Raw genomic sequence first — 26,399 nt, 5'->3', positions numbered from 1 at the left:
TTTCCGTTGAACTATTAAATAAGTATTTTTTAGTTTACAAGCTATTTTAGGAGCGTAAACCTGTAAAATAATATTTTAAATTAGGTATACGCCAAAAATTAAAAATCTGCAGATAGGTATACGGCAGATACCCGCGAATACGTAACAATACACTTCTGGTTTCATCATAATCAACTAGATGCATAAAAAAATATTGTCAATTTATCAAACCTCGGATGACCACATAACATTAAATTATTTTGATCCCATTTTATAATCCCGAAGTGACATTATCTACTTAACTAAAAAGTAGGTGTCAAAGGCAGTATGCATTTGTTAATATGTTATTTATATAAATGGTACTAATTATTTATTATTATTAAGTCGCATTTTGTTTAAAAATATTAATAATAATAATTATAAGACGAACATCGTAAATATTTGTTCGAGTAATAATATTTTTTCTAAATCAAAAATCAATGATTATGGCAAATAATCTTTGAAAAAAAAACTTCGGTTAAATATTTCAAGTTATACAAGTGTACAATGTACACTGGATACATCCATATACATTATGTAATAAAATTAAAATTGTTGTCTTATTAAAATAAATACTTTAATAATTGTATAAATTATATTTGTATAATAAATTCAATGTACAAAAGACTAAATAAAAAAATGCTGAAGTTGGATAGTTCTGAGACTGGAGTATTTAAATTCAGAAACATTAATTTTTATTGTATAACGATGCTGAATAAATTTTGGTTTACTATAGAACTATACACAAATTATAAATGTTCGTTAAATGTTAGTTTGTGAATACTTCCAAGGCGTTTTTTATACAATTGAATCATAATACTTGAATCCACTTAATAAAATCTATATATCAGTCTAGAAGTTTTAAATTGATAAATTATATTAAAAGATTGTAATTCGCTATAATTTTAATTCTATCATAAACAGTAATTAACTATTTCTAGGACATGATTTATTTTATCAAAGAAATATTAAAATATTGAAAATTTAAAAAATGACTAAAGATGTTTAGCAATCAATGATTACTAATCATAGTAAAAAAAATAAAACTACCTATCTAATGCAACGGTTCTTAAACTTTTTTGGGTCACGTATCCCCAGAACAAAAAAAACTAAATCGCGCCTCTCATGAATAAATAAAACAAAATATTTTATTATTTAAATATAAGTAAATTACTATCGATCTAAAAATAAATATATTATAGTAAATAAATATTTGCCTTGTGCTTCTAGAAAGGCGCACTTAACAGTTTGTAAACCACTGATCATCTATGTCTATAATAATATTATACTATAATATTTATATATTACTTAAATACTGAAAAATATATCAGTTGAAAGTCATCAACTGTTTTACTTTCAAACTAGGTATGTATATCGAATATTTAATTAATAGATTGTATATTTCTCTGATTTTTGTAATTTTTGATAGTTTATTTAAAGCGTTTTCCAAACTATCGATAAAACTAATAAACCATTATCAAACAATATTTCAATAAATATATGTATCTAATCAATTTTTAGACATAAGGTAAACAATTACTTTATCTTAGAAAATGATTGCTAATTTTTAACTTATTTATGGCAATAAAATAGAATTTTATATCATTGTCTTAATATTTTTACTATAACCTATTTTAAACTTATAAATAAAAATAATACCTCTGGAGTAATAATAATGGAACATTTAACATCATATACATAGTTAACTATAATACTAATTGGTTTCATATATTTTTACTAGCATTATTGTCACAGTAAACCAAAGTGCTACATTCCATTAGTTGCAGTCCTTTATCAACTATGTTCTTGGATTCTTTTTTTATCTTGATTCTGCAATGAACTTCTGGAATGGGTGTTAAGCCTCTTTGAAGCTTCTAAAAAATAGTAATTTTATTTTATCAAAACTAACATATTTTAAATGAAGTATAGTACTATTGTCGGTAGCATTTATTGTTCCTACTTGTTTTAAAGTTCCCGGTTCTGACATTAAGTAATATACAGCATACAACGGTATCCAGATCATGGACATCAAAGATATCGTGATTCCTAATCCTTCGCCCCACCACGGATATCTATAGTGGGTTCCATACATCACCGGCTCATATTTAATAACGTAAAATATAAATACCGTCTAAAAAATATTAGATTTGGCTTTTAACCACCGTTATCTCGAAATAAATTCAAAATTTTAATCTTACAATCATCACAAAAGGTGCGAGATATACCCAACATATATACCAGAATAAATTTGGTCGGAAACCAAGCATCTGGTTGATACATTCGCGAAATCGGTCGGCTCCGAAAAACCACGATATCGCTACTGTCTGAAAAAAGCATACCCAAAGCAACGATATTCCAGAAGCCGAATACATATCCATAAGTTGAAAAATATACATTCCACCCTTAAAAAAAATATACTTTGGTTTATGTAATTAATAGTATGTGTGCTTTTGAATTAATATTACTTAACATACTAATAATTTCTGGATTACCTGTATTATCAACTGATAATTACAATTTTTTATAAAATTAAATAACCTATACTCACATTGGTCACCATCGACGAACTCAACACAAACATACCCATGCACACCGACATTGTAAATGTTTTTCGTTTGGCATGCAAGTATTTAGACCACTTATCAGTCAGTCCTGTTATGAACGACTCGACGTTACAAAATTCACTATCAATGCCAATCATCTAAATGCAACAAATCCCGTAATGGATGCTTGTACATTTTGCATCAAACAGAATCACGTTTAAGTTATTAAGCAGCCATACCTACAGCGAGCATGACGAAAAATATGATCGCCCATATCCTCGCTCCCGGCAATTGAAGCACCACTTGAGGATAAGTTATAAATACTAATCCCGGCCCACTTTCCACTACATCATTGACCGTAGATCCCTGGAAAGTAGCGATGAAACCTAATATACTAAACGTTATCAAACTGGGTATGATAGACGTGAGCGTGTTGATGACACAGGTTAAAACTGCATCCCTGCAAAACAATTGTGAATACCATCTCATACCTACTGCAATAATAAAATTACCTGTAGCAATTGTGATGAAACTGATTGAATGACCCAAGAGCCGGTAAAGTGCCTACACCTACACTGTAGCCGAAGAAAATTTGTGTGGTTCCTTCTATCCAAGTATCTGAATTCATTAGACTTTCCCATCGTGGAGTGATCAGATATCTGATACCTTCGCCAGCACCTTCCAATGTCACTGCTCTGATCAACAATGATCCCATTATTAAATATGGAAACATTGCTATGAACCACACTATCTAGTGACCGTTAAGATGATAAACTTTTCGACATGAGTAATATATTTTTGGTTTTACTAAAAAATATTTTAGTACCTTTCCACTTTGACTGAGACCTTTACCCAAAATCACGTAGATCAATATCCACGATAATCCTAATAGGAATAAGAGTTCCCATTGCATACCTCCGATATCTTCAATACCACTGGACAGCATAAGTACTCTTCTCCTATAAAAATATATGAAAACCGGTAAAAAAAATGTTATTGAAGTAGAATATATAATGGATTTTACGCACTCCCAGTATTCTTCAGCTGGTGTCTTTGTTGTAACATTAATACAGTGTTGGCGCAGTTGATTAAATAATTTACCATTTTCCTGCGAGATAGAGGTAGAAGAATTGTTATCTCCTATGCCAGTGAAGTTTTCCAAATCATCGATAGGCAACAATTTAATAGTGTGGCAAAAATCCGTGAACTGACTATTGTTTTTAAAAAACTCTTCCTTCGGTGCATACGATCTATTAAAAATTACTTTGTTCCACGGTTCTAAATTATTATTGAGTATTGATGGCATGGTATTAAACATTCGTATTATTGTATCCGAACTAAAATACTCGCGAGTCTTATTAAAACTTGTTGGCATAAGACAATTTTCCGTGTTCCACCAGTTATCTGAAACATTCCACAAAGCCGTATAAATATTTTTAGTTCGTATTAAAGGTATCCGAAGTAACTATATTATATTGATTAATCTTACTACAGCTTTCCCATGGTAAGTCGGGAAACGATAGAAAACAACTTGCCAAGTAGAAAAATGTCCAAGCCACAATTACACAATAATATACGTCCAACAAAAAAACTATGGTCATCGTTGCATATCCTGTACCTATAAAATGTTTATTGATATACACTCGTATAATATTATACTTAGAATATCAATTTCGAATATGAAATTCGATGTTCAAAAAAATTCGAAATTCAAAATTCAACAACCGAAGTGCAAAATATCTTACCGGAAAGTATTGGACACAGTTTTCCGACTAACGTCATTCCTCCAGAACCCAAATACTGTCCGATTGCAACTTCTTGAAAAAATATTGGTATTCCACAAAATACCATGGCTATAAAGTAAGTTACTAAAAATGCCCCTAAAAAAATTTTTTTTATTTACATTTTTTCTTCAATTTATGCCTTTAATATCATGAATATTGACTAGTTAGTTTGAGCATAATTGTTTGGCATGACAATCATTCATATCATAGATTATTTTTTGCCGTAATATATTCAAAAATATTTTATTAAAATAAAACAACTTTTTTTTTTTTTTTTTTAGAAAAAAAATCCATATAAATTATAAAAAATATAGTTCTTAGATAATATTTCATCGCTTTCAAATTTAATTATAACACGCAGAAACGCAATCGCGAGTAAACCTGTCATCATCATCATAGCCGTAGTTCTTATAGTCTATCAAAAAGGAAAACTTTTCAAATCAATATTGCTTATTTATATTATTTACCTGTCTGTTTTAATAAAACACTTTTATTATAGTTTCGATAAAAAGCGTTCATGCTCTAATATTTTCCATTACCACAGTGTAATACAAATTACATTCAAAAAAGTATTTTTAAAGTAATATTATTATGAATCAATTGTAAAATCAAAATCATTATTTTATTAATTATATCATTAAATAGTTGATAAAAGTATTATTATATAAAGAGTGTAATAAAACATTTATACATACTAAATTGTATGTTTTTTTTTTTAGTATTTAAATTTATAAGTGGTTTAGAAACATTATTCACGATATTATGTGATATTGAAAAACTTAAGATGAGATATAAATATATATAATTAGTATATAGACAGTTTTATATTTCAAATTGATCTGACTTATTATTGAACTATTGTTCAACAATTTATTGCAAGTAAAGATTATAAAATGAAATAAACGTTATGTAAATTTTAGATTGACAATGGCAATGAAGTAAATCAGTTACGTTTCGATAAAGTTGCCAAATCTAATAATAGCTGTTAATTATTATTCTTTTGGTTCAAATATATGTTGATACTTTAAAATACTTTTTAGGGGAATGACGTACTAAAAATATTACACTTATTTTACATATATTTATGTACATATTTTTCTATTTAAAACACTCTATAATCAAGATATAATATAATAGTTGGGGGAAAAATAAAGTAAATAGATTTTTTCTCTGATGAAATCTTAATTTTTTTTCAATTTTTTTTCAAATTTCTTTAACTTTAAATAAATTCATTGAAAACTTATATTAATGTCAATAATCACTCACAGTTGTATAATGATATATTTTATTTAGAGCATGAAATTTATTTAGTTTTATTAAAAAAAAATTATAGGAAAATATTAGTCCTTAATTGTTATAAATAACATTTAACAGAGCAAGTTAATGATACTTTTTAACTCAGTTAAGTTTATGGAAAACATTTTAAAAATTTTAAAGTTAACACTTAACCTAATTTTTTTTTTTTTAATTCAGGAACGTATCACACAGCAAAGTGATTATTTATTTTGAAGTGTGACAAGTTGAAACCAAACATTTTTTATGTTCATTTGATTAAAATAAAGCCAAAAAAAATTACTGAACTCAGTAGGTATTCTTGTATGGATACAACAAAACGGCGCAACTTGTTACACTTCAAGAGGAACAATTCCTCTGTTGCGTGAAAAGTTCCTGGACAGACTAATCTCGTTGCGCAGCCAAAGCTACCCATCTCGATCTTGCGACTTGATGCCGAGTGATTTTTTCTCATAGGTATACATTAAGTCACGAGTTTACCAGAACAAAATTCGAAATGTCTTGGAACTTAAGCGAGAAATTCGTTGTGTCCTCAACGAACTTGATGGGACAATGTTATACAGTGATGGTCAATTTTATGGAAAGAATAATCGCATGTAGGACTAGTAGGGAGGATCATATACTCGATATTGTTTTTCACTATTAAATTTTAACTTCTCCTGAAAAGAATGGTATATTTTTTATGTTTTTTTAAAAGAAATAAACATAATTTATAAAAGATTTAAATCCTGAGTTCTTTTTGAAAACCCTTATAGGACATTACAAGATATACGTAATTCAAAAGGGGGGCAGTGTACTGTTCCAGTAACTGTCAATTTAAAATGCTATATTTAGAAAATATATTAATATTATAACTACTCACCTCCTCCGTGTTTGTAGCATAAGTATGGAAATCTCCAAACATTCCCTAAACCAACAGATACGCTTATGCACGAAAATAAAAAATCTAGTTTGTTGCCCCATTCTTCTCTCTGTTCTCTCTGGGGTGTCTGTGATCTTGGCTGTTCGTATGTTATGTTTAATTTGATACATTTTTCTTCCACGTCCAGCATACTGAATCAATATACAATAATACTCATTGTTGACTCTGAGCCAGAAATATTTATTGCACCCTAAAAGGCTTGACATCAACATATAGACAATAAATACATTATTCTACTAACAATTAGATAATGATTTTAAAAGTTAAAATTATTGTTTTTTAATTTAGTGTTAAATTGTCATATTTTATTAATGTTCAAATAATAGGGTATTTGTATCGGTCATAAAACGAAAAAAACAATGCCAGCGTATAATTTCAAGATCAACGAGTTAGAAAACAATATACAATTAAAATACTGCATTCTAAATATTTGATACTAAAACTAATGATTGCATATATTATTTAGTAAACGGTTTATTTCAAATTTAGTGAATTTTCTTAATAAAAATAGTCGGATTAAGTAATTTTTAAATAGAAAAAAAAACACATTTTTTAGTACAAAACTACGTCAAATTATCATAATATGATATAATATAATAACATAATATACCCGGAGTCCAGTGGCGTAAATTAGATCCAATTTCTAGTGGTGCAGAGGCATATTCTCAACTTATAGTTTCTCACCAATTTTCCAATTTACTAAGTAAAATTCTTCCCAATTAACTATATATTTTCCCATATATTTCTTTAAATAACAAATAAATTTTGAATTATTTTAGCATTAAAACCTTTATTATTATAATATTAATAAAAAAAACAATCAAATTTTGTTTTTAGTATGCTGATTTCCTTGGCTCTTGAAAATAATATTATACGTATACAAATTTCAATGATTTTCTGGTGGTGCAAAAACATATCTTTGTACCACCACATTTTAGATGTGGTGTTGCAAGTGCCACATCTTCACTACCCAGTTTACGCCACTGCCTAAGTCGTATTTAACACAAATAAAATTGAATAAAAGTCTTAACTGCAGTTATAAATATCATTTTTCTGCTAGTTTATTTTAAAGTATAAAGGGGAATGACCTTGAATTACAGGTAAAAACATAACACTGCTAAAACAATTACATATATTAACCTTAAATTTATCTTTTAAATTGTTAAATATTACAAGTATTATCAGGCATCAACATAATATATTTTGTTGTACCTATGGTACGCAATTTCTTGTTATACGTAGTGGCCGTAATGCATACCTCTTTGGTTATTTTGATTTCTAAAATGAACCTTTGTCACGCAATCATGTAATACACCATCAGCCTTTTACGACTATTTTGATTACTTTTATCAGATAATTCGTATACATGGGTAATAACTGTTCAGTTTGTTCTTACAGATTATTATGCGTAAGAGTTGTCGTACAACAAGAATTCAACATCATTTCTTAATTAAAATGTTATTAAAACTTATTTACTTCTAGATCCCTATTAATTTTAATTTTTTTTATTAAACCTCATTATACTTTTAATACCGATCAAACTCTTTTATGAATAAATTCACAATAAATCGAGTAATTAAAATCCTCATAATTTAATGCTTGTTTTAAAAAATCATATTTTATATCATGACTTTGGGAATTTTAGCTAAATGAACCTTTTCCAAAACAACCTTTGTGAGCAGTTTTTTATTTTTTAATTTTCCAAAAGAGTTAAATTATTTGAATGGCTGAGGGTAGTTATTTTAAATTTCGAACTAGCAGTCCTGATAAGTATTCTTTTTTTTCCAAGGAAAATTGTATTCACAACTATTATCAAATACATTATATGCTCACGTATCCTCGTTTAGTACGTGTTTGACTTTTGAAGTATATATTATAAATAAATAATCAATACTGGGTTGATTTCGCGTACCGTTTCTGTCAGTTTTTTGACAATAAACTAAAAGAAAATTGATATCGACTGCTCGAATATCCTTTATGTTTTTTCACGAATCATTTAAATTCAACAACCCGTAGTGTCAAATCACTTTGTTGATACATTGTCATGGCTTAAGTTATTATTATTATACAAGTATTGCCAGTTCGACCTCAGATGTTATTCAAAGTGTTAAAGTATAAATACAATGCGCGCTTAGTGTAGTAACAAAACATTGTACTATTATTTTCTTTACTTTCCTTTTAGATAAAACATAGCCGTGTGGGCTATAACGAAAATCTGACTACTGATCAAGGATAAATAATATATTAGTTTATAAAAAATGAAAACAGTAAACAGTTTAAACTATAAAATTGATTTTAATGTGATTATTATGAATAGAATAAATTACAAACGCTCTTCAGAAATCGTTGAAAATTGATAACAAACGATACATAATAACTCTATTTTTTTAAAAAAATTGATTAATTTGAAATTAAAATTTTTATACGTTTATTATGATAAAATTAAATTAAAAATTGCTGTAATAGCAATTGTTTCATTAGAAAAATGTTTGAAACCTACACATTACATGTGAAGATATTTTGTTCTATTAAAATTAATATAAAAAGTAAAAAATAAATGTTAATATAAAAAAAAAATTAAAAACATTGATTTTTAAATAAAATTACTCCCATAAACAAAACTATATTCAAAAATATTATAAAAAAGGTATACCACACCAGACATAATTAAGTTCTATCGATAGCTTTTGATTTCCTTAATGAAATAATATACATATTCTTGTTTGTAATATAGATTGTTGTGTACTCGTTATTTTCTTGCACTATTATTTTTAAAATATATATACTAAATCAAATGTTTTAAGCTTAAATTTAATTTAGGTTAGTTATCTAACTGGAATAGTGGCTTATTTAAAGAATATATAAAATATATAGAAACCTTAATCTCTTCCAAAATTTATAAGTTTAATCCACATAATAATATATACAGCATCGTTATGTGATAGTTAAATTAATAGTTATTAATGAATAAATATAATGAAAAAATTGGTAACAAAGGTAAATACTGGTATTGGAGATAAGATTGTACGCAGTTCTAGATCCTGAGAATGCATAAAATATACAAAAGAAGAAAATAAATGTAATTCATTTATTAAGTTGTGTTTATAATAAACGAAGTCAACCTAGTCCAAAAAAATGATTCCATTGTTGTTTTTATTGTATTAAAAAAAAAAAAAAATAAAACGGTTAGGAAATACTGTGAATGTATATTTTATACTTGATAAACATAGTATTTAAACAATTGTATTTGTTAATTAATTTCGTTTTTACTTAACTCAAGTGTATACTTTAACACGATCTCGGCCAATCCATCAAATACCGTATACGACGAAGAAGGTACTACCGTATCTACTTTTGAATTTATTCTAAATATTCGGTGTTTCAAACTTTTAATATTAGCAGGTACATCAGACACATAACTATCAACGTGTTATTGTTACACTAATAATATCAATTTATATTTATATACGTACGCAGAACGATGCGAGTATCGAGACACAAGATATTTATACGACAAAAAAAACTAAATAATAATAGCAAAAAACAAAACACTGGAATGTATACTGCGATAAAAAAAAATAAATAAATAAATAATATAAAATAAAATAAATTAAAAGCTTTTAAATTTCTCCATCTCGCGGTTTGAACTATTCCCGTCGCCGAATGACTAATCCGAACAACCGCATGACGGCGTCTGAGCGTAAACACGAACTTACGTACCTATGGCAAAGTAGCGCGACGAATTGTTAAACTATGGGTCCCTTTGAGGACTACATAATACTATTTAGAATCTATAACGGCGTTTCTCAACCGGCAGTACACGGTAGAGGTCATGGGTTGAACGCGAAGAAAATCTCGGTTTTCGTTCTTACGTAATACAACGTGAAAATTGGTGAGCGAGACGAAAAAAAGTTATATTAGGTTAAAGGATAGGTATGTGAATATTTTCAAAATCAGTAAAGCTGGTATACGCTATGATATAAAAATGTTGAGTACTACTGGTCTGCATAACATCTATAAATGTTTAGCGAATGATCGTTTAGCAGCTACTGTTAATTGTGTATATTTATAGAAATATAGTGATGAAGTGAGCGAGGAGGAAGGGCAATGAATGAAGGACCCATCGATTGTGTAATTTTTTTTCCTTTTTTTTGTTTTTTTAAATTTTCGGAATTGTTGATGTATTATATTAACACTTATGCGAGTAAAAAAAAATAATATTCAAAACGTTCAAAACCTGTGATACTTAGTGAATACTTTTCGTTTTATCGCTCGTAAAAATATTGCTTAAATATATATTTAATTTATTTTTTTATATCATAAAAATAACGATTGAGTGTATAAAAAATAACATTATGATTATTGAAATTTAACTGTAAGTGTAAAAAAAAAACCTTTCTATAATCATCGAACTTTTTGATATTTTTATAAGAATGTTTTATATGCGTTTGAATGCGACATAATTATAATATGTAAATATATCTATAACTAAATTAACATATGTTAAATAATCGATCCATGTAATTCAGTGTTAAAAAAAAATTATAATTCATATCAAGGGATTCGTATTAGTATAATATTATACTATATTATTATACAATACAGTATATAAATTATTTGGAAAGTCAGTAGTTATTACTTCTAATATAATGCAGATATTGAAGTTCCGTTTTTTTAACATAATATGTAACTTATAGCCCATCTTTTTCCACGGTTAAAAAAAATCTAAAGTTCAAAACCGCCAAAAATTTCGAAAATAGCCACTTAGGAGAATGAATGAAAATCTTGAATGAATTTTTATATTTATTTTTATATTTATTGAAAAAAAAATAATTTTTTTGAATGAATGAATATTTTCAAAAAACCCAAAAAATTTTAAAATTGTATGTTTTTTAAATTTTTAAATAGATAAATAATAATATGATATTATGTAATGAAGTACACACAACTCATTAATATTTTTGTTTTTTGTTGATTATTTTTGAGTTCTCATTCATTCAAAATTCAACCGATTTCAAATTTTTTTTTTCTCTAAGTAATTCATAAGTAATTTTACAAATTAGCTATTTTCGAAATTTTTCGAAAAAATTTTTTTGGTGGTTTTAAGTTTTGGATTTTTTTAAACCGTGGAAAAAGATGGGCTATAAGTTACATATTATGTTAAAAAAACGGAACTTCAATATCTGCATTATATTAGAAGTAATAACTACTGACTTTCCAATTAATTTAAATACTGTACATTATATACATAATGTATTATACTAATAATATATGTATATAGCCATATAATCCAACTTCTAAGGGACGATGCATATCACGTGGGTTTTTTGTTTCGTGGGAAGAGATATATTATTTGACGTCCGCACCAGTTCATAATTGCTATTGCTTATGTTTCAGTTTCACTTCTAATATTTTTAAATTAATTGCTTTAAAATTATGTAATTATATTTTTAATGTATTAGTCGAACATTAAACATTGTTGCACATTTATTCATAATAAATAAATTAAAAAGTACTTTTAGAGTTTAAGCTTTAACTAAAAGTCAAAATAATTGAATGCATAACTTCTCACTTAATTATTGTTAACGCATCTTTACGAGTATAAGAGTATATTAATTGTTTTTTAAATACGAATTCACTCTTTAATTATTGTTTCGAATAATTATTATAAGGAAATATTGTTGTAATACAACTGTGATCAATATTTTGCAATCTATACACAATTCAACTGCTTGTAAAACATTATTTATTTGTTAAGAATACATTTTGTAACAACTTAAAAACTTAACAATATTAGTATAAATCAAATAAATAACAAATTACATTTAAATAAATACAGAAGTAACATTTGAAAATGAGGACAGACCTGTTTTCGCTTAAGGTCAATTGAATATTTCGTTTGTGTCCAACTATCGATTTAATTTTCAAACGTAATAAAAAAATACAATTTTTTTTTACAGAAATAATAAATGATAATAATAAATGATAACCACTCACGGACAACTAATTTTTATAAAAAAAAAATATATTTTTTTTTTATTAATTATGAATAAAAATTATATTTTTTCCGTTTTCCGTGAGTGGTTATCATTTCTTATTATCATTTGTTATTTACGTAAAATAAAATTTTTTTTTAACTATTTATAATCTATAATTATAATTTAATGTAAATAAATCCAAAGAAAATGATAATTATGTGACTTATTAAATTAGATTAAATTATACTGAACAAATAAACATGAATTTAAATATAACAATGATTTTTCTATAGATTACCAAATTTCAAAATGTATTACCATTAGTTGTTGATAATTCATTTAATATGGGTAAAAACTAATCTATTTTTTATAACGTATAGATAAAAATAATAATTGGGCATAAATTAAATTGTCGGTTTTTAATGTTATCAATTATAAACATGGTTTTATTTTATTTATAAAAATATAATTATTTTTTTAGCTTTTGGTGATATTTGATCAATAATAACATGGGAAAATATATAGAAAAAAAATAAATACTTAGAAACTAAACAAATATATGAATACTAAGTAGATTCATTGAAAGTCGAGAAATAAATGATATTCTCGAGTTTACGGCTTAAGGAAATTCATTTCGTCCGATTTTCATAAAAAACACAGAGGTATAAAATATTATCGTGAATGGGTACTTTTTAAAGTTCAACAACGTTGCACAGTTGCGTAACTACCGATCGTCTAATACTAGACCATACCATTTTAAAAGTCAATCTAAAGAATATAGTTTACGTACTTTACTACCCCTGCGTTCATTGGTTTTTTAACGCATTAAAATAATCGAATCATAGTTAAGAACGTAATATTTCCAAATGAAATGCTATGGGAGACGTTAGTCTTATCGATTGGAATTATTGAAATGTCGTAAAAATACGTTAATAAAGTATGAACGTTTGTAATGAATAACAGTTGTACTTAAGGGTTTCGAGGATTGTCAAATGTGACTAACATAACGCACAAATTAACCGTACTCGAACTGCTTATATACGAGTACGTGATGTAAATTACTCGCACGCTAAATAGTTTCAATAACACGTGTATGCAAACACGAGACACCAGTATTCAGCCCGAGGTATATCTATTATTGTAACGTTGTATTTTGCTTTAGCGCCAAACAATTTATATTCGTAATCGTGGACAGGGAAGGTCACTTAGGGTGTTTGGCGGCAGTAAGGATTCGCTCGCTATTTACGTCATAATTAATTTAGCCCTACATAATATTTTACTGACAACAATGCACTGTACCTTGAACTCTGGATTACTTCAAGTGTTTATTGTAACATATTTTTTTATTTATTTTTTTTGATCAATAAACGGATGTAAACCGCTTTTTGGCATTGATGGATACGACAATGTTTTTATTGGTCTTAGTTTCTTTTCGTTTAATAAACCATTATTTTTATAATCGATATCCTACCTAAATTTTACGGCGAAAATCAAATGGACTTGGAGAGCCCCAACGTTTTCCAAACCATTTGTTGGACAACGTAATAGCCTACGAAAATATTGTGAATGAATATCGCCATGTCGATGAATTCATTTACATATATTATACAATTACTTTTTTTTTTTTAAGTTGATCCAAGAATATGAAATGTACATGAAACCATAGGCGTCATTACTAGGTAGCGAGGGGTAGCCATTACTACCCCCCTTTTTATTGGGGTAGTAAATAAATAGCTATGACACCCCACGAGAAATTTATGTAACATTTTATTGCTTTTTTAAGAAATTAATCAAATATAATCTTAATCTATCTACATATATATATATAAAATCAAAATACCACTTAGTAACTGATTGTTGATTTTTGTATTTTTATCAACTCTTATGAACAATTTACTAGGACTTATCCTTCTAAGGACACGTATTCTAGAGGTCAATTATGTAAATTATGCTCAATATGTCATATGTTATTGTGTATTATTTATTTAACGTTCAAAGTGTTAAATTTTGATAGATGTCATTTTTTTTTTTAGAATTTACACAGTCAATATGGAAGGGGGTGGGAGTGGGTTTAAGCTCATTAGCCCTCAACCTTCTGGGTTACTAATATTGCTACCCTATAGTTTTATACCAAATGACGCCCCTGCATGAAACGATACAGAATATAATAAATTAAATAATTAATATGCGTTGAAATGAATTAATAATTTTAGTAAATTACCTGTAATTGACTGAAAAAGTTTTAGCAAAGATGATTGATAATGATAAGGCTGAAAATAGTTTTAAAATTCTCTATATAGAATAAATATTTAATACTTTTATAATTTTTCCAGGGAAAATGTACTAATTTTATGTGTCCGCGTAATATCTCGGTAATTTTATTCAATAGTCATAGAGTCTATTACATATAGATATTTAGAGCCTATTTTTTTTTATTTAATACATATTATAATATTAGGTGTCTTATGACGCATGAAAATTAGTTTATTTATCTTTATAAGGATTCTTGTAAATTTAAATAAATGCATCGACTTAAAATGCTCAATTTAGATGACAAAAAATTCGTATACAGAACAATGATAGCCTATCTTAACGATTTATGTGGTTTCGGAAAAAATTGTTGAGAAACTCTAATTCAAAAGATATATTTATTAGACTGGAAGAAACTGATCTAAAATTGAAGACAAATAAATGCAATTTCTTTAGCTAAAATATTGAATTACTTGGAAACTCAGTATCAAACTTTGGAATTAAATCATTACAAAAAAAATAAAAGCGATTACTTCATTTCCGACTCCAAATAAGATAAATGACATAAGAGCCTTTATTGGACCCACAAGTTATTATAGGAAATACATTAAAAATGTCACAAAAATAGCAAGTCTTTTGACAAGCCTAACAAAAAAGGATAATAAATTTAGTTGGGGAAAAGAATAGGAAGAAGCATTTGATATTTTAAAAAAGCCATAACTACAGCACCAGTTCTTGCACATTTCAAAGATGAGTACCCAATTTTTGTAACTACTAACGCTTCGTTAGAACGATTGTCTGGTAGCAAGAAGACAAAAAACGTTAAAACACCCTATAGCCTATGCGTCTAGGAAATTAAAAGGAGGTGAAAATAATTACATAACAACAGAATTGGAGATGTCAACTGTAGTATTTTCAACAAACCACTTCAGAGAATATCTTTTAGGAAGAAAAATAACAGTATATAGCGATCTTTCTAGCCTACAGTATTATAAAAGCATGAAAAATCCACTATCTCGTATTACCAAATTTATTTTTAAACTATTAGAATACGATTTTGAAATTAAACATCACCCAGGCTCATGGAACACTGTTGCTGACTGTTTCTTACGCTACCCCGTTAATATAACAAAAATATCTGATATATTAGAAGATGACGACGACAAAGGAAATTCAGACAAAATTGATTTTGACGCAATTCAACTTAATACATTGAGAACATTACAGTCAAAAGACGTATATTGTAAAAACATAATTTAATCTTTATCAGGAGATACAAAAAATTAATATTATAAAAAATTCAGAAAATATATTATTAAAGACAAACTACTATACTTCAAAAATTGGTTACCACGTGGCATAAAACATTTATTAGCTATTCCAACTACTTTGATAAATACTGTTTTAAAGTCCTATAATGAATCCGTTTTTTCAGCACACTTTGGTATTACAAAAACATTATCAAAATTAAAAGAAAAATATTACTGGCCAACCATTATACAAGACACCTATTCATTTATAAAGACATGCACATCATGTCAACTTTACAAAAAATCTTCAAGTAAAAGCAACGGACTGCTACAACCAATACCTTTAATCTCTGGGAAAACGTTCCAAAGATTAATCTTGATTATTTAAGTTCATGACCAACATCCAGGGCCGGATTTAAGCGTCGGCTATATAGGCTGTAGCTTATGGGCCCGCACCACAACAGGGCCCTCACCACGCCATCATACAACTAAAAAAAAAAAAAAAAATCCGTTTAACACGTTGAGTGCCAGTGTATTTATGATGCGCATATAGTAAGTTTCCGCGCCAAAACTGAGCCGCGACGCCGTCGGTCGACTACGTGTCGACACCGGTTCCGCGCGCCGTGCACCGTAAAATTGTTATTTAAATATTATAAAAAAAATTATTTTCTGTACGAATATATACTATATTATCAAGGTTATTTTTTTAAAAAGTAATCAATAATTTATTGCCACACTAATTAATTTTAAAATTTTAAAAAAAACAATCAATAAAATGTAATAAATACAAAATTTACATGAAAAACAAAATTATTTACGTATAATATTAGCTGTTAAAAAATAAACAGATTTTTAATTTTTGGAAAATAAAACGAATCATTAACATAATATTAAATTAATTATAATTATGTAAAAATATGAATGTAGAGTGTACCATAGTATGCGAACATAAATATAGGTACATTTATTGTTATTATACATCCGAGCAAGATACACTCTGTAGATTATTAAAATAAACTAATACTATTTCGTCAGAATATTATTAACAACGAAAATAATATGATATCAATATATTATCGGAAATAGCACAGCCGCGTAATCGGTATTGCCGTCGCCGTCGTCATCATTCGGGAAAAAATTAATTAAAACTCGCTAAAAATAGCTACGCAAAATCCAAATATACCATTGAAATCACGACATCCTACTGAATAACCACATAAAAAATATTGAAACATTGCGTCTATAACCGATCAAATAATACACCCATAAAGATATACATAACATTTGTCGACTACGCGTCGACAGCGGTCCCTGAGACCGTGTGACAGTTGTCGACTACGTGTCGACCGTGGCATTGAACGTGTTAAATATTTTTCATTCTTTTTCAGTTTTCTAAAATTGGTGTTGTGTAATAAAATATACTATGTAGTGTGTAGACTGTAGTGTGTACAAATATAATGGGAATTTCCCATACACCACGTCGCGCGTCGGTACGAGATGCGATCACTATTTTCGTAATGTAGTCGCCAATAGTGCGTTAAGTTATCAATAGACTCTGATTATCGCACGATAACGTTTAGTTTTTTTTTTTGCTGTTATTATTAATTCGTTCCCCGACCGAACCGTTTCTTGTTTCATCATTGACATTAACGACTCATACGTAAACACGTCTATGGGCAAAATTATTATATTATTATTATTTATGACAATATCGTCATTTGCAACTTTGATCGCTGGACGCTGTTTATAAAGAATTGTCTACATTGTTTGCCGTCTGCCTGCAGGTAATTATTTCTCGAATCAAACACTCAAAGTACTATTCCATATCATTGGACTCAACTCCAGACGAAGGTCACGTTGATCATCTTACTTTGATTTTCAGGTATTTAGAAGAAAATATTCCTGTTGAAAGATTTGTGGCATTCATGCTTAACCAAGGCCACAAAGCAAAGGATATGTTTAAAGGCTTAGACACATTTTTGAAAGAAAATAACTTGGACATAAAAAACTATCGTGGTCAGTCATACGACAATGCTTCTTCAATGAGTGGAAAGTATAATGGCCTTTAAGCATTAGTACTGGCAAAAAATAACTTGGCATTATGGGTACCTTGCGCAGGGCACTCACTCAATCTCGTAGTGCAAGCTGCTGCTGAGTGCTGTGAGCTTTTTCAACTTTTTAAAAGAACTTTATGTATATTTCACTGTCTCGACTAAAAGGTATAAAGTTCTTACAAATTGTTTAAAAAGAGCAGAAACTGAAAACCCCATTCTTATACCAAAAAAGACAAAAACAACATGTTGGTCATGCAGAGCAGATGCTACAAAAGCCCTCTTACGTGGCTATAAAAAAATAAAAAATGCACTTTTAGAAATTTCTGAGAATAAAGAAGAATTAGGAAAATCACGTATTGTTGCTTTAAGTTTATATAACAAAATGTTAAAGATATAGACAGGCCTCTACGCGGTATTTTAGAATGATATCTTGGGACAAGTAAACAAAATTAGTGAAACTTTACATAATCCTAGATTAGATGTGAACACAGCTGTTTTAGCACTGAAATCGCTAAGAAGCTTTATAGGAACAACACGAGATAGCTTTGAAGGATATTTTGTGAAAGTTTCAGAGTTGGATGATTTTGTTGAGTACGACAGTGAAACACAGGGTAAACGTAAAATAAATGTACGTTTGTCCCCTCTTGATAGTGTCCAAACACTAGAAATTGAGATGAGCTCTTCAAACAAATTTTGAATTCAGAGTTTTCTCTCTGTAATAGATCAACTTGAATCTTCATTGCAACAAAGACTTGAAGCATATGAACTAGTTGATAACCGTTTTGGGTTTCTTTATAAGTTGGATATACTTGATGATAAAAAGATAATTATAGCAGCTCAAAATTTAGAAAAAATTATATGATAATGACTTGGACGATCAATTAGGAATGAACTAATTCAATTCAAGGCTTTTTACCAAGAGTTTCTAAAAGATGATGATGGAAAAAATGATAAAGTTATATCTCGGGAAAGATGGATGTACCAGCTTCTAATCGAAAAAAATTTCCTAATATTGAGGTAGCTTTAAGAATGTACCTGTCACTTATGGTCACCAACAGCAGCGGAGAAAGATCTTTTTCAAAATTAAAGTTGATCAAAAAACCGTCTCTGAACATCCATGACAGAAGAAAGGCTCAACACGTTAGCTTTACTTAGCATTGAGAGTGACATTTTAAGACAAATAAATTATGAAAATATTATAAGTGATTTCATTAATACAAAGTTAAGACGTAAACTAAAGTTTAAACCTTTAAATTAAATTGTTATTATTTATTAAGCTGTATTTTAATTATTATGTTGTGAATTTAATTACTAGTTACTACCGTTGTAATATTAATAAAGAGCGTTGAATACCTTTTTTAACTACTATGTGGTAATTGAATCCACACTTTAATATACTATATTTTAAATGTTATTACTTTCGGTCAAAAAACTATAAGTTAGAAAGTTGCACTATCCTCGATTTTGGGTAGAAAATTATTTGAAAATGCTTTAAAGATGGCTTAGTTTATCTATTTGTGTGTATACCCTTTCTATTTTCTAAAAACATTATAGTAGGGCCCACACCACAATTGAACTTAGGGGCCTACAAATTCTAAATCCGGCCCTGCCAACATCTAATGAAAAAAAATCACCTAGTCCACCAAGTAGTGAATAAAAAACATATTAATAAAATATTATGTACATATAAAATTATATTTATTTATTTTAATAGAAAAAAAAAGTAATATATTATATTTATATAAAAAAAAAAAAATGTAATGTAATGTATGACTTATTGTAATATATTGTGTATCATCGACAAAACACCAACAAAAACAAGACACCGTAACCAGGATCACAAGATAACAATAGCAGAAAGAATTTATTCAAGACATCCCTTAAAAACCAAATTCACAAAATGCACAATTTAATTTATTCCCTTTCCATTTACATTGTATTCCATACCTAGCATCCCAAAAACAAAAAAAAAAAATGTGCACCTACTCTAAACATCTAAATCGTTATAAAAATGTACAAAAAAAAAAAACAAGTAAAACAAAATCAACGCACTTTAAAACATTAATATCATGCTATAAACATTTCAGATGTCAGACAACAAAAAATATATGAATAAGATCAAAAAATTAAAACAATAAGAAAAATTGAATTCAATATAGAAAAATTAAAAAATAATGAAAAACCGTTCAACATTAACAAACATGGGAGACAACTAAAGAAGAACAACACAAAAAATAAAAAATAGACGAAAAGATCAGAAAAGGTTTCGGAAAAATTGTAAATTTAATCCCAATTCAAAATATACCAAATCTTAAATAAAAAAAAAAAAAAAATAGGTATAGATAGAACCCTTGTGTACAAAAACCATATCCTTACACCCCAATTGCTATAATTCAGAATTGTTCTTATTTGTAAACACTGTATATATTATATTACATATGTAGTCATATAAATTTTAATTGTAATAAGGTTAAATGTATAAAATAAGAGGGCATATTTTTAATTAACATAGGGGAGTGTAGTAATAGATGGCAACTATAAACAAGTTAAAAAGCATATTTGTAATGTAGGCCAGTGAAGCAAATGTGCTAAGGCAGCTAAATTGTAGACTAGATAAAAGGCAAAAGAAAATAGAGAGGTGAGGAGTCGTGATACGTCAGTACTATAATATACATTGGATTGTTTTTATCTGTTTATGTGTGTGTGTTTTTAAAGTGGTTTTTTTTTAAAATTATTTAAAAAAAGGGTTTTTAACTAATTAGATTGAATATATATATTTGGTGTCACCTGGTACATTTGAGTCCGATCTGAAACCGATTAATTTATGGTTGTTGAGGACAAAGGTAGTACTATATCATTTTACTATCTAAAATTGAAGACTAAACTGAAACAAGTTAATTCATGGTTTTTAATTAGATAAATAGAAATAGAAATATACAACTAAAAAGTGCGTGTACGACATTATCGATATTCAATGAAAACTGATCGAACTAATCGTAGATACATATAATATTACTTATTGTAAGTAAGCCCGTGGCAGCCGTGTCAATCGATCAATTGAATTAATATATTTCGCAATAAATAACCCTCTAATAGATTATACTGTAACTAGTGTACATATATATATATAAAATATGGTTCACATAATATATGGATTTGGAATGCTGCAAAAATGTTGTTGGAGATGAAGTGTGCCGCATTGTTAAATAGGTTGAAAACCACTATACACGACATTTGACACTTGAATTAATTTTGTACCTAACATTTGAATTTAAACAAAAATAATTTTACATCGTTCAATGTTAATTCAACGGTTCCCAGTTATGGCATATATTATGGCATCAGTGTTGTTAAAATCTACGGAAAAACGTCAAAGGATGATTATTTTATCTTTATTATAAATCAATATATGACTATCTCTCATCACTAGGGCAGATGACTTGTAGCTCTAAAAAAGTACTAAATAAACAAGCACTTGTGCATTTAAAAACCCTATAATATGCACTAAAAATATGCTCTTATACATGGATGCAACTAAAGATTGAATGGTATTTCACTGTAATTATTATAGATTATATAGATCTAAAAAAAAAAGAGAGTGCTACATTAGAACTCAGGGAAGCTAAAAACTTAACCACGCCCCTTCCCTAATTACGCTTATGCTCTTATAGTTTTTTTTAAAAACAATTTATTTCAAAAATATTTAAACCACTTAAATTTACGTAAAATTAAATAACGTCATAATGTTTACAGTATATGATTTTACATCAGTCAAAAATACATTAACTACAAATTCCAAAAAATAACTAATTAACTGTTAAAAGATTGCTTATCTTGCCCAAATTTTGTTATTATAAGATTCCCGTTACGCCGAAACTAATTTAGTGATTTAATGGTTGAATAAAATATTATATTTTAGTAAACGACAATAAGAAATGATGCTTATAGGGCCCCCACATACAATTTCGGGCCCCTACACTAAATGTTTGTCCGGGCCCTTTATAAAACTTCTAAAAAAACAATTTACTATACATATATATATATATATATATATAAATATATATATAACAATTTTAGGAATAATATTTTTTTTTCATTATACCAATTCAAATTCAAGATTCTTAAGTATTTCAACATTAATAATGTCTATTTTATTTTTTATTACAATATTATTTTAAATTAAAAAAGAGAAAACAAGTATATTTTAATTTATATTTAATATATTTTTTTTAAGTTAAAATTTTATTTGTGGGTTTGAGCTCAGCAAACTTAGAAATTATATCGTCAAAATTGATTGTCGAAGCCAATCCATTCATTTCTAGGTACCTAATCATTGGTTAATCCGCATTTTGAACTATCAAAATAACTAAATATATAATATTATTTTACAATATTATTTAATGTAAATAAGTATTTCCACTAAAATTTCAAAAATTACAAATAAATTTCAACGGGCCCACGGGCCCTTAAAATAGCCTCAAAGTCCATCAGCCCCCCCCCCCTTTTTGAGACCCCGAGTGCTTATTTAGTAGGTATAAGCTCTATAAACAATTAAACAAGTTTCTAATCCCGAAAAGACGACTATTATAAAACCTATAATAATTTTATTCAAAATAAATATAATTTATATGTAATAATATGTAAAATCATTAGTAAATAAGTAATTCAGAATAAGACGCATAAGAAATTTAGTCGTTATCGAATCTAGATCGATCAAAACCTATAATAAGGTCCAATAATAAGTTTTTTTTTTTGTAATAAGTTTACCAACAGTGGGCGGGCTAGGCGTGTACAATATATTATCTAACTCTGAATTCTCTACATAATATTATGTATCATAATAATTATTTCCTAATTTCATATTTAATATAACCATACAATTTAAATATTTTTTTGTTTTCTATAACATACTATGTATCTATATTATTAAATGTTCAATGCTGTAACACTATCATAATAAATTGAGAAAAACATTTATATTAAATTTTTTTTTAATATTTTGTTTCTGTATTCTTTATTCTATGGTTTTTCTTATTGTTATAGCATATTTCGTATTTTAAATGATTTTTTATCAGCTCCCACCCCTAAAATTTCTGAATACGCTTCTGCATCGAGTTTTTGAAAAAAATTATGTGTATATTTATTGAAATTCTTTATTAGATACCTACCTACATTTACACTGATAATTTCATTTTATAGCGATAGTTATTTGAATCATTGTATTGAAATAATCATTAGTTCGTGATATTAATAATCAATATTTATAATCAAGATTCTTATAAAAAAGAAACATTATTATGTATTTAACACGACTGCAACTAGTCTAAGCATATTTTAAAATTTTTAAGTTAAAACCTGGTACTCGTTTGTGTACAAAATATTATGAAATACTACTTTTTAACTAACACAACTATATGCTATATGTTTAAAGGTAGTTACATATAATTAGGTATACACATATAGACTATGGTATTGACGACGATAAAGGAGTTATGATTAAAATCAATCTTTATATCGTAGTATAATGTATTATAATCGTTATACTTTGATAAACTTTATTAACATTTATTATCCATCCATAAACTAATACTGTTATAATAAAATCGTAACGTAATTTTTCAACGTTAGTTTCAACAATTTTCTCATACAAATTCTCACAGCCAGAGAAATATGAATTACGAAAAAAATATGTATTGTTGAATTGTGTAAATTGACGATCTGAGTAAGACTTAAGCTTAACCTGGAAAAATGTCAACATACCCCACAATATGGGTAAGATGATGAATTCCAAATACCTAATATTTTAAATAATTTTATTAACAAAACATACATATTTATAATTATTTTTATTTGACATAATTTTTCAATCAACTTAAATTTAATTATTTTAGTTTTAATTTATTTTTTTAATATTCTTAACATTTAATTTTTATTAGATTTATACGATAACTAAGACACAAATTTTATAATATCGTATAATGATAAAATCTATTAGGTATACAATCAAAAATATATGAAAAAAAATAATAATAATATTAATCCAACAATATTATAATAATGCACTCATGTCATGTATTGATGTATGTTATGTGTTAGAGCTGCCACGGACCCCCTACATGATTATCGCGGACCCCTAGAGGGCCGCGGACCACAGATTAAGAACCGCTGGTTTAAAATACTGTTTTTTTAACTGTTTAAAACAGTAATAAACAATTTAATATAAATTTAAACAATGTTTGAATAAAATAAGAATGAACTTAGCTATAAGTGATTGGACATGTTATAAACATTTATATAATTTGCTTATTATTGGATAATTTCAATAATTTTTCATTATTATCATATATTAGCGCCCACGTAGTTTTTTACATATTTTTTTTAGATTTTTTCCTAGTTTATTTATTATTTACTTTCCAAAAGATTGGTAGTTCAGTAAAATTAGGTAATATAATAAAATAAATAGTAAACATAGTAAAGAATAATCTAAAATTGAAAGCACAAAAAAAATATTTTTTTTTCATAACTTCAATTACATTGGTAAATTAAATTATTAAAATATTATACCCACATTAAAAAATTCAAAATTATTTTTTAATTAGGTAGTCATGGAAAAATATATATATTTTCAAGATTTTTTTGTCAAACCAAAATAATTTCATCTTTATTTTACAAAATTAAATTAAGAAAAAAATTAAATTTTTCAATTAAAAGGAATAAACATATTACCTGTGATTTCTAATTAGGTACTTACTGTGAATAGGATTAACCATTTCTGGTAAATTATCGTTTTTATTATGCATTGGTAAGAAGATTGACTATTTTAAAGCTTTTTTAAAATGTAACGTAAAAAATTTATAATTTATTACACAAAAGTCGATTGAAAATGACATTTTATTTTTTACATCGACATCATGGATATCACAAAAATTATTCAACGCTCAACGCTGAATAACTTCAACAAAACAACGATAAATCGGTTTCGATTCTGTGATAATTTGATTTTATGCTGCAATGGATTTAAATAGTAATTAATATATTAAAAATCCTACTTTGCTCCAAATGGAATTAAAATTTACCGAGGTAGTAGGAAAAAAGGGACGTGGGATAGCTGCAAAACTCCTTATCAATATCATCCATAGATAATAAATTCTTTATTATCTATGATATCATTATATTATATTTTTATATATGTATGTTATCCATTTTTCTATTTAAATAATTTATCTTTTACCAAAGAATGGTACACAGGGGCGGATCTAGGAGTGGGTTCAGGTCAGCTAACCCACAGTTAATAGTTGTCGACAAAATTGGCCTCTTGAAGACTTCTCATATTTTTTAAGTGGATTGGCTGAAGTTAATACCATACTAGGCCGAATGCCCCAGTTTCCACCCCTTCCCCTAAATAACTTTAATTGTTTAATTGTATAATACAGTAAATCGCTTTTATACCGCACCTCATGTAAGACTAACTAACCTCAGTAAGACTCCACAAAATATAATAAATTTTAATTTTTTCAATGATAACTATGAATAAACTTGAAAACACATATTATATTGCCATAGTGTGTTTTTTTTATAACAAGGTACATACTTATAATTCAGTTTCAGACCTTATAAGTGGCCTGAAATAGCCTAACCCACAGTTTTCCAACTGTTGATCCGCTCCTGATGGTACATACAAGTTGTTCATTGTTTTTATTTAAATATTTTGTTTTTTTATATAATTTTATTATATTTATAATCCTATGTACCTATGAACTGTTTTAAATTTTTATATTTAAATATTTTACATGTTACCAAAGGAATGGCCCATAACAGTATTTAATGTTTTTATTGAACCATTTAAGAAAAAAAAAATCATACTATTGCATATTTACAAGTTTAAGGAATATTTAGAGATTATTTTAGGGTTTTTTTAGAGCATATTTGCATCATATTTTAAGCTTTCAAGAACCTAAAAATCCGCTCTATAGTTATAACCTTGTTCTCGACAGTTACTATTGATTAAAACAAATTAAAAATTGTTTTATTTAGTTGTTTCATACATATTTAAAACAAAATGTTTTAAACAAAACAACTCTGCTACAGATTAAGTACGAATTACGCAGACGACCGTGAAATTACTAAAATAAGACATGGATTAAATTTGTATTATAAACGTGTGACATAAATTAAGATAAGATAGTGATGACTAGTGTAAGAATAAATAGTAGACCTTTTCAGATAAGCTATAAAATCTGGGTTTGAAAAATTATCCACGGTTACTATAGAAATATAATTTTGTTATACACTCAATTATTTACCTAT

The 26,399-nt window shown here is 27.3% G+C and overlaps 2 protein-coding genes across 11 annotated transcripts; one reads left to right on the top strand and one right to left on the bottom strand.

Annotated features, from left to right (window-relative positions):
- Window positions 1–1,596: 1,596 nt before the first annotated feature.
- LOC112683908 (sodium- and chloride-dependent GABA transporter 2-like) lies at window positions 1,597–10,313 on the bottom strand. Of its 10 annotated transcripts, none has more exons than XM_025555198.1 (14): window positions 10,034–10,313; window positions 7,171–7,305; window positions 6,501–6,758; window positions 4,307–4,441; window positions 4,051–4,179; window positions 3,590–3,965; window positions 3,477–3,520; window positions 3,388–3,413; window positions 3,074–3,256; window positions 2,805–2,927; window positions 2,567–2,719; window positions 2,217–2,420; window positions 1,979–2,149; window positions 1,597–1,892 (listed from the first exon to the last, which is right to left on the bottom strand). In XM_025555198.1, the coding sequence occupies exons 3-14, from the start codon at window positions 6,688–6,690 to the stop codon at window positions 1,743–1,745; spliced, it is 1,884 nt and encodes a 627-aa protein (XP_025410983.1). In that variant the 5' UTR covers window positions 6,691–6,758; window positions 7,171–7,305; window positions 10,034–10,313; the 3' UTR covers window positions 1,597–1,742. The 10 variants fall into 10 exon arrangements, with proteins under 10 accessions (XP_025410983.1, XP_025410975.1, XP_025410954.1 ...); XM_025555169.1 differs by having other exon boundaries at window positions 1,598–1,892; window positions 2,805–3,021; window positions 3,074–3,312; window positions 10,034–10,311; XM_025555190.1 differs by having other exon boundaries at window positions 3,388–3,520; window positions 10,034–10,312.
- Window positions 10,314–14,587: 4,274 nt separating this feature from the next.
- On the top strand, window positions 14,588–19,113 carry LOC112684011. The gene is made up of 7 exons (XM_025555305.1): window positions 14,588–14,603; window positions 15,837–16,024; window positions 17,823–18,091; window positions 18,258–18,450; window positions 18,514–18,720; window positions 18,796–18,890; window positions 18,978–19,113. The coding sequence occupies exons 1-7, from the start codon at window positions 14,588–14,590 to the stop codon at window positions 19,111–19,113; spliced, it is 1,104 nt and encodes a 367-aa protein (XP_025411090.1).
- The last annotated feature ends 7,286 nt before the right edge of the window (window positions 19,114–26,399 follow it).

This window comes from Sipha flava, unplaced genomic scaffold, assembly GCF_003268045.1.
Source record: "Sipha flava isolate LNK unplaced genomic scaffold, YSA_version1 104_pilon_pilon, whole genome shotgun sequence".
Lineage (NCBI taxonomy): Eukaryota > Metazoa > Arthropoda > Insecta > Hemiptera > Aphididae > Sipha > Sipha flava.
Note: the sequence above shows the minus strand (reverse complement) of the source record. Positions and strands in the feature narration are given on the sequence as shown.

What these genes read in the sequence shown, in the direction of transcription:
- LOC112683908 (XM_025555116.1), bottom strand. Translation starts at nt 6,690, where the DNA reads ATGCTGGACGTGGAAGAAAAATGTATCAAATTAAACATAACATACGAA. An exon ending in TATTTTTCGTCATGCTCGCT is followed by an intron (nt 2,720 to 2,804) that starts GTAGGTATGGCT and finishes TGTTGCATTTAG; the next exon opens with ATGATTGGCATTGATAGTGA. An exon ending in TCGCACCTTTTGTGATGATT is followed by an intron (nt 2,150 to 2,216) that starts GTAAGATTAAAA and finishes AATATTTTTTAG; the next exon opens with ACGGTATTTATATTTTACGT.
- LOC112684011 (XM_025555305.1), top strand. An exon ending in AATTAGGAAAATCACGTATT is followed by an intron (nt 18,451 to 18,513) that starts GTTGCTTTAAGT and finishes GCGGTATTTTAG; the next exon opens with AATGATATCTTGGGACAAGT. An exon ending in CGTTTTGGGTTTCTTTATAA is followed by an intron (nt 18,891 to 18,977) that starts GTTGGATATACT and finishes ACGATCAATTAG; the next exon opens with GAATGAACTAATTCAATTCA.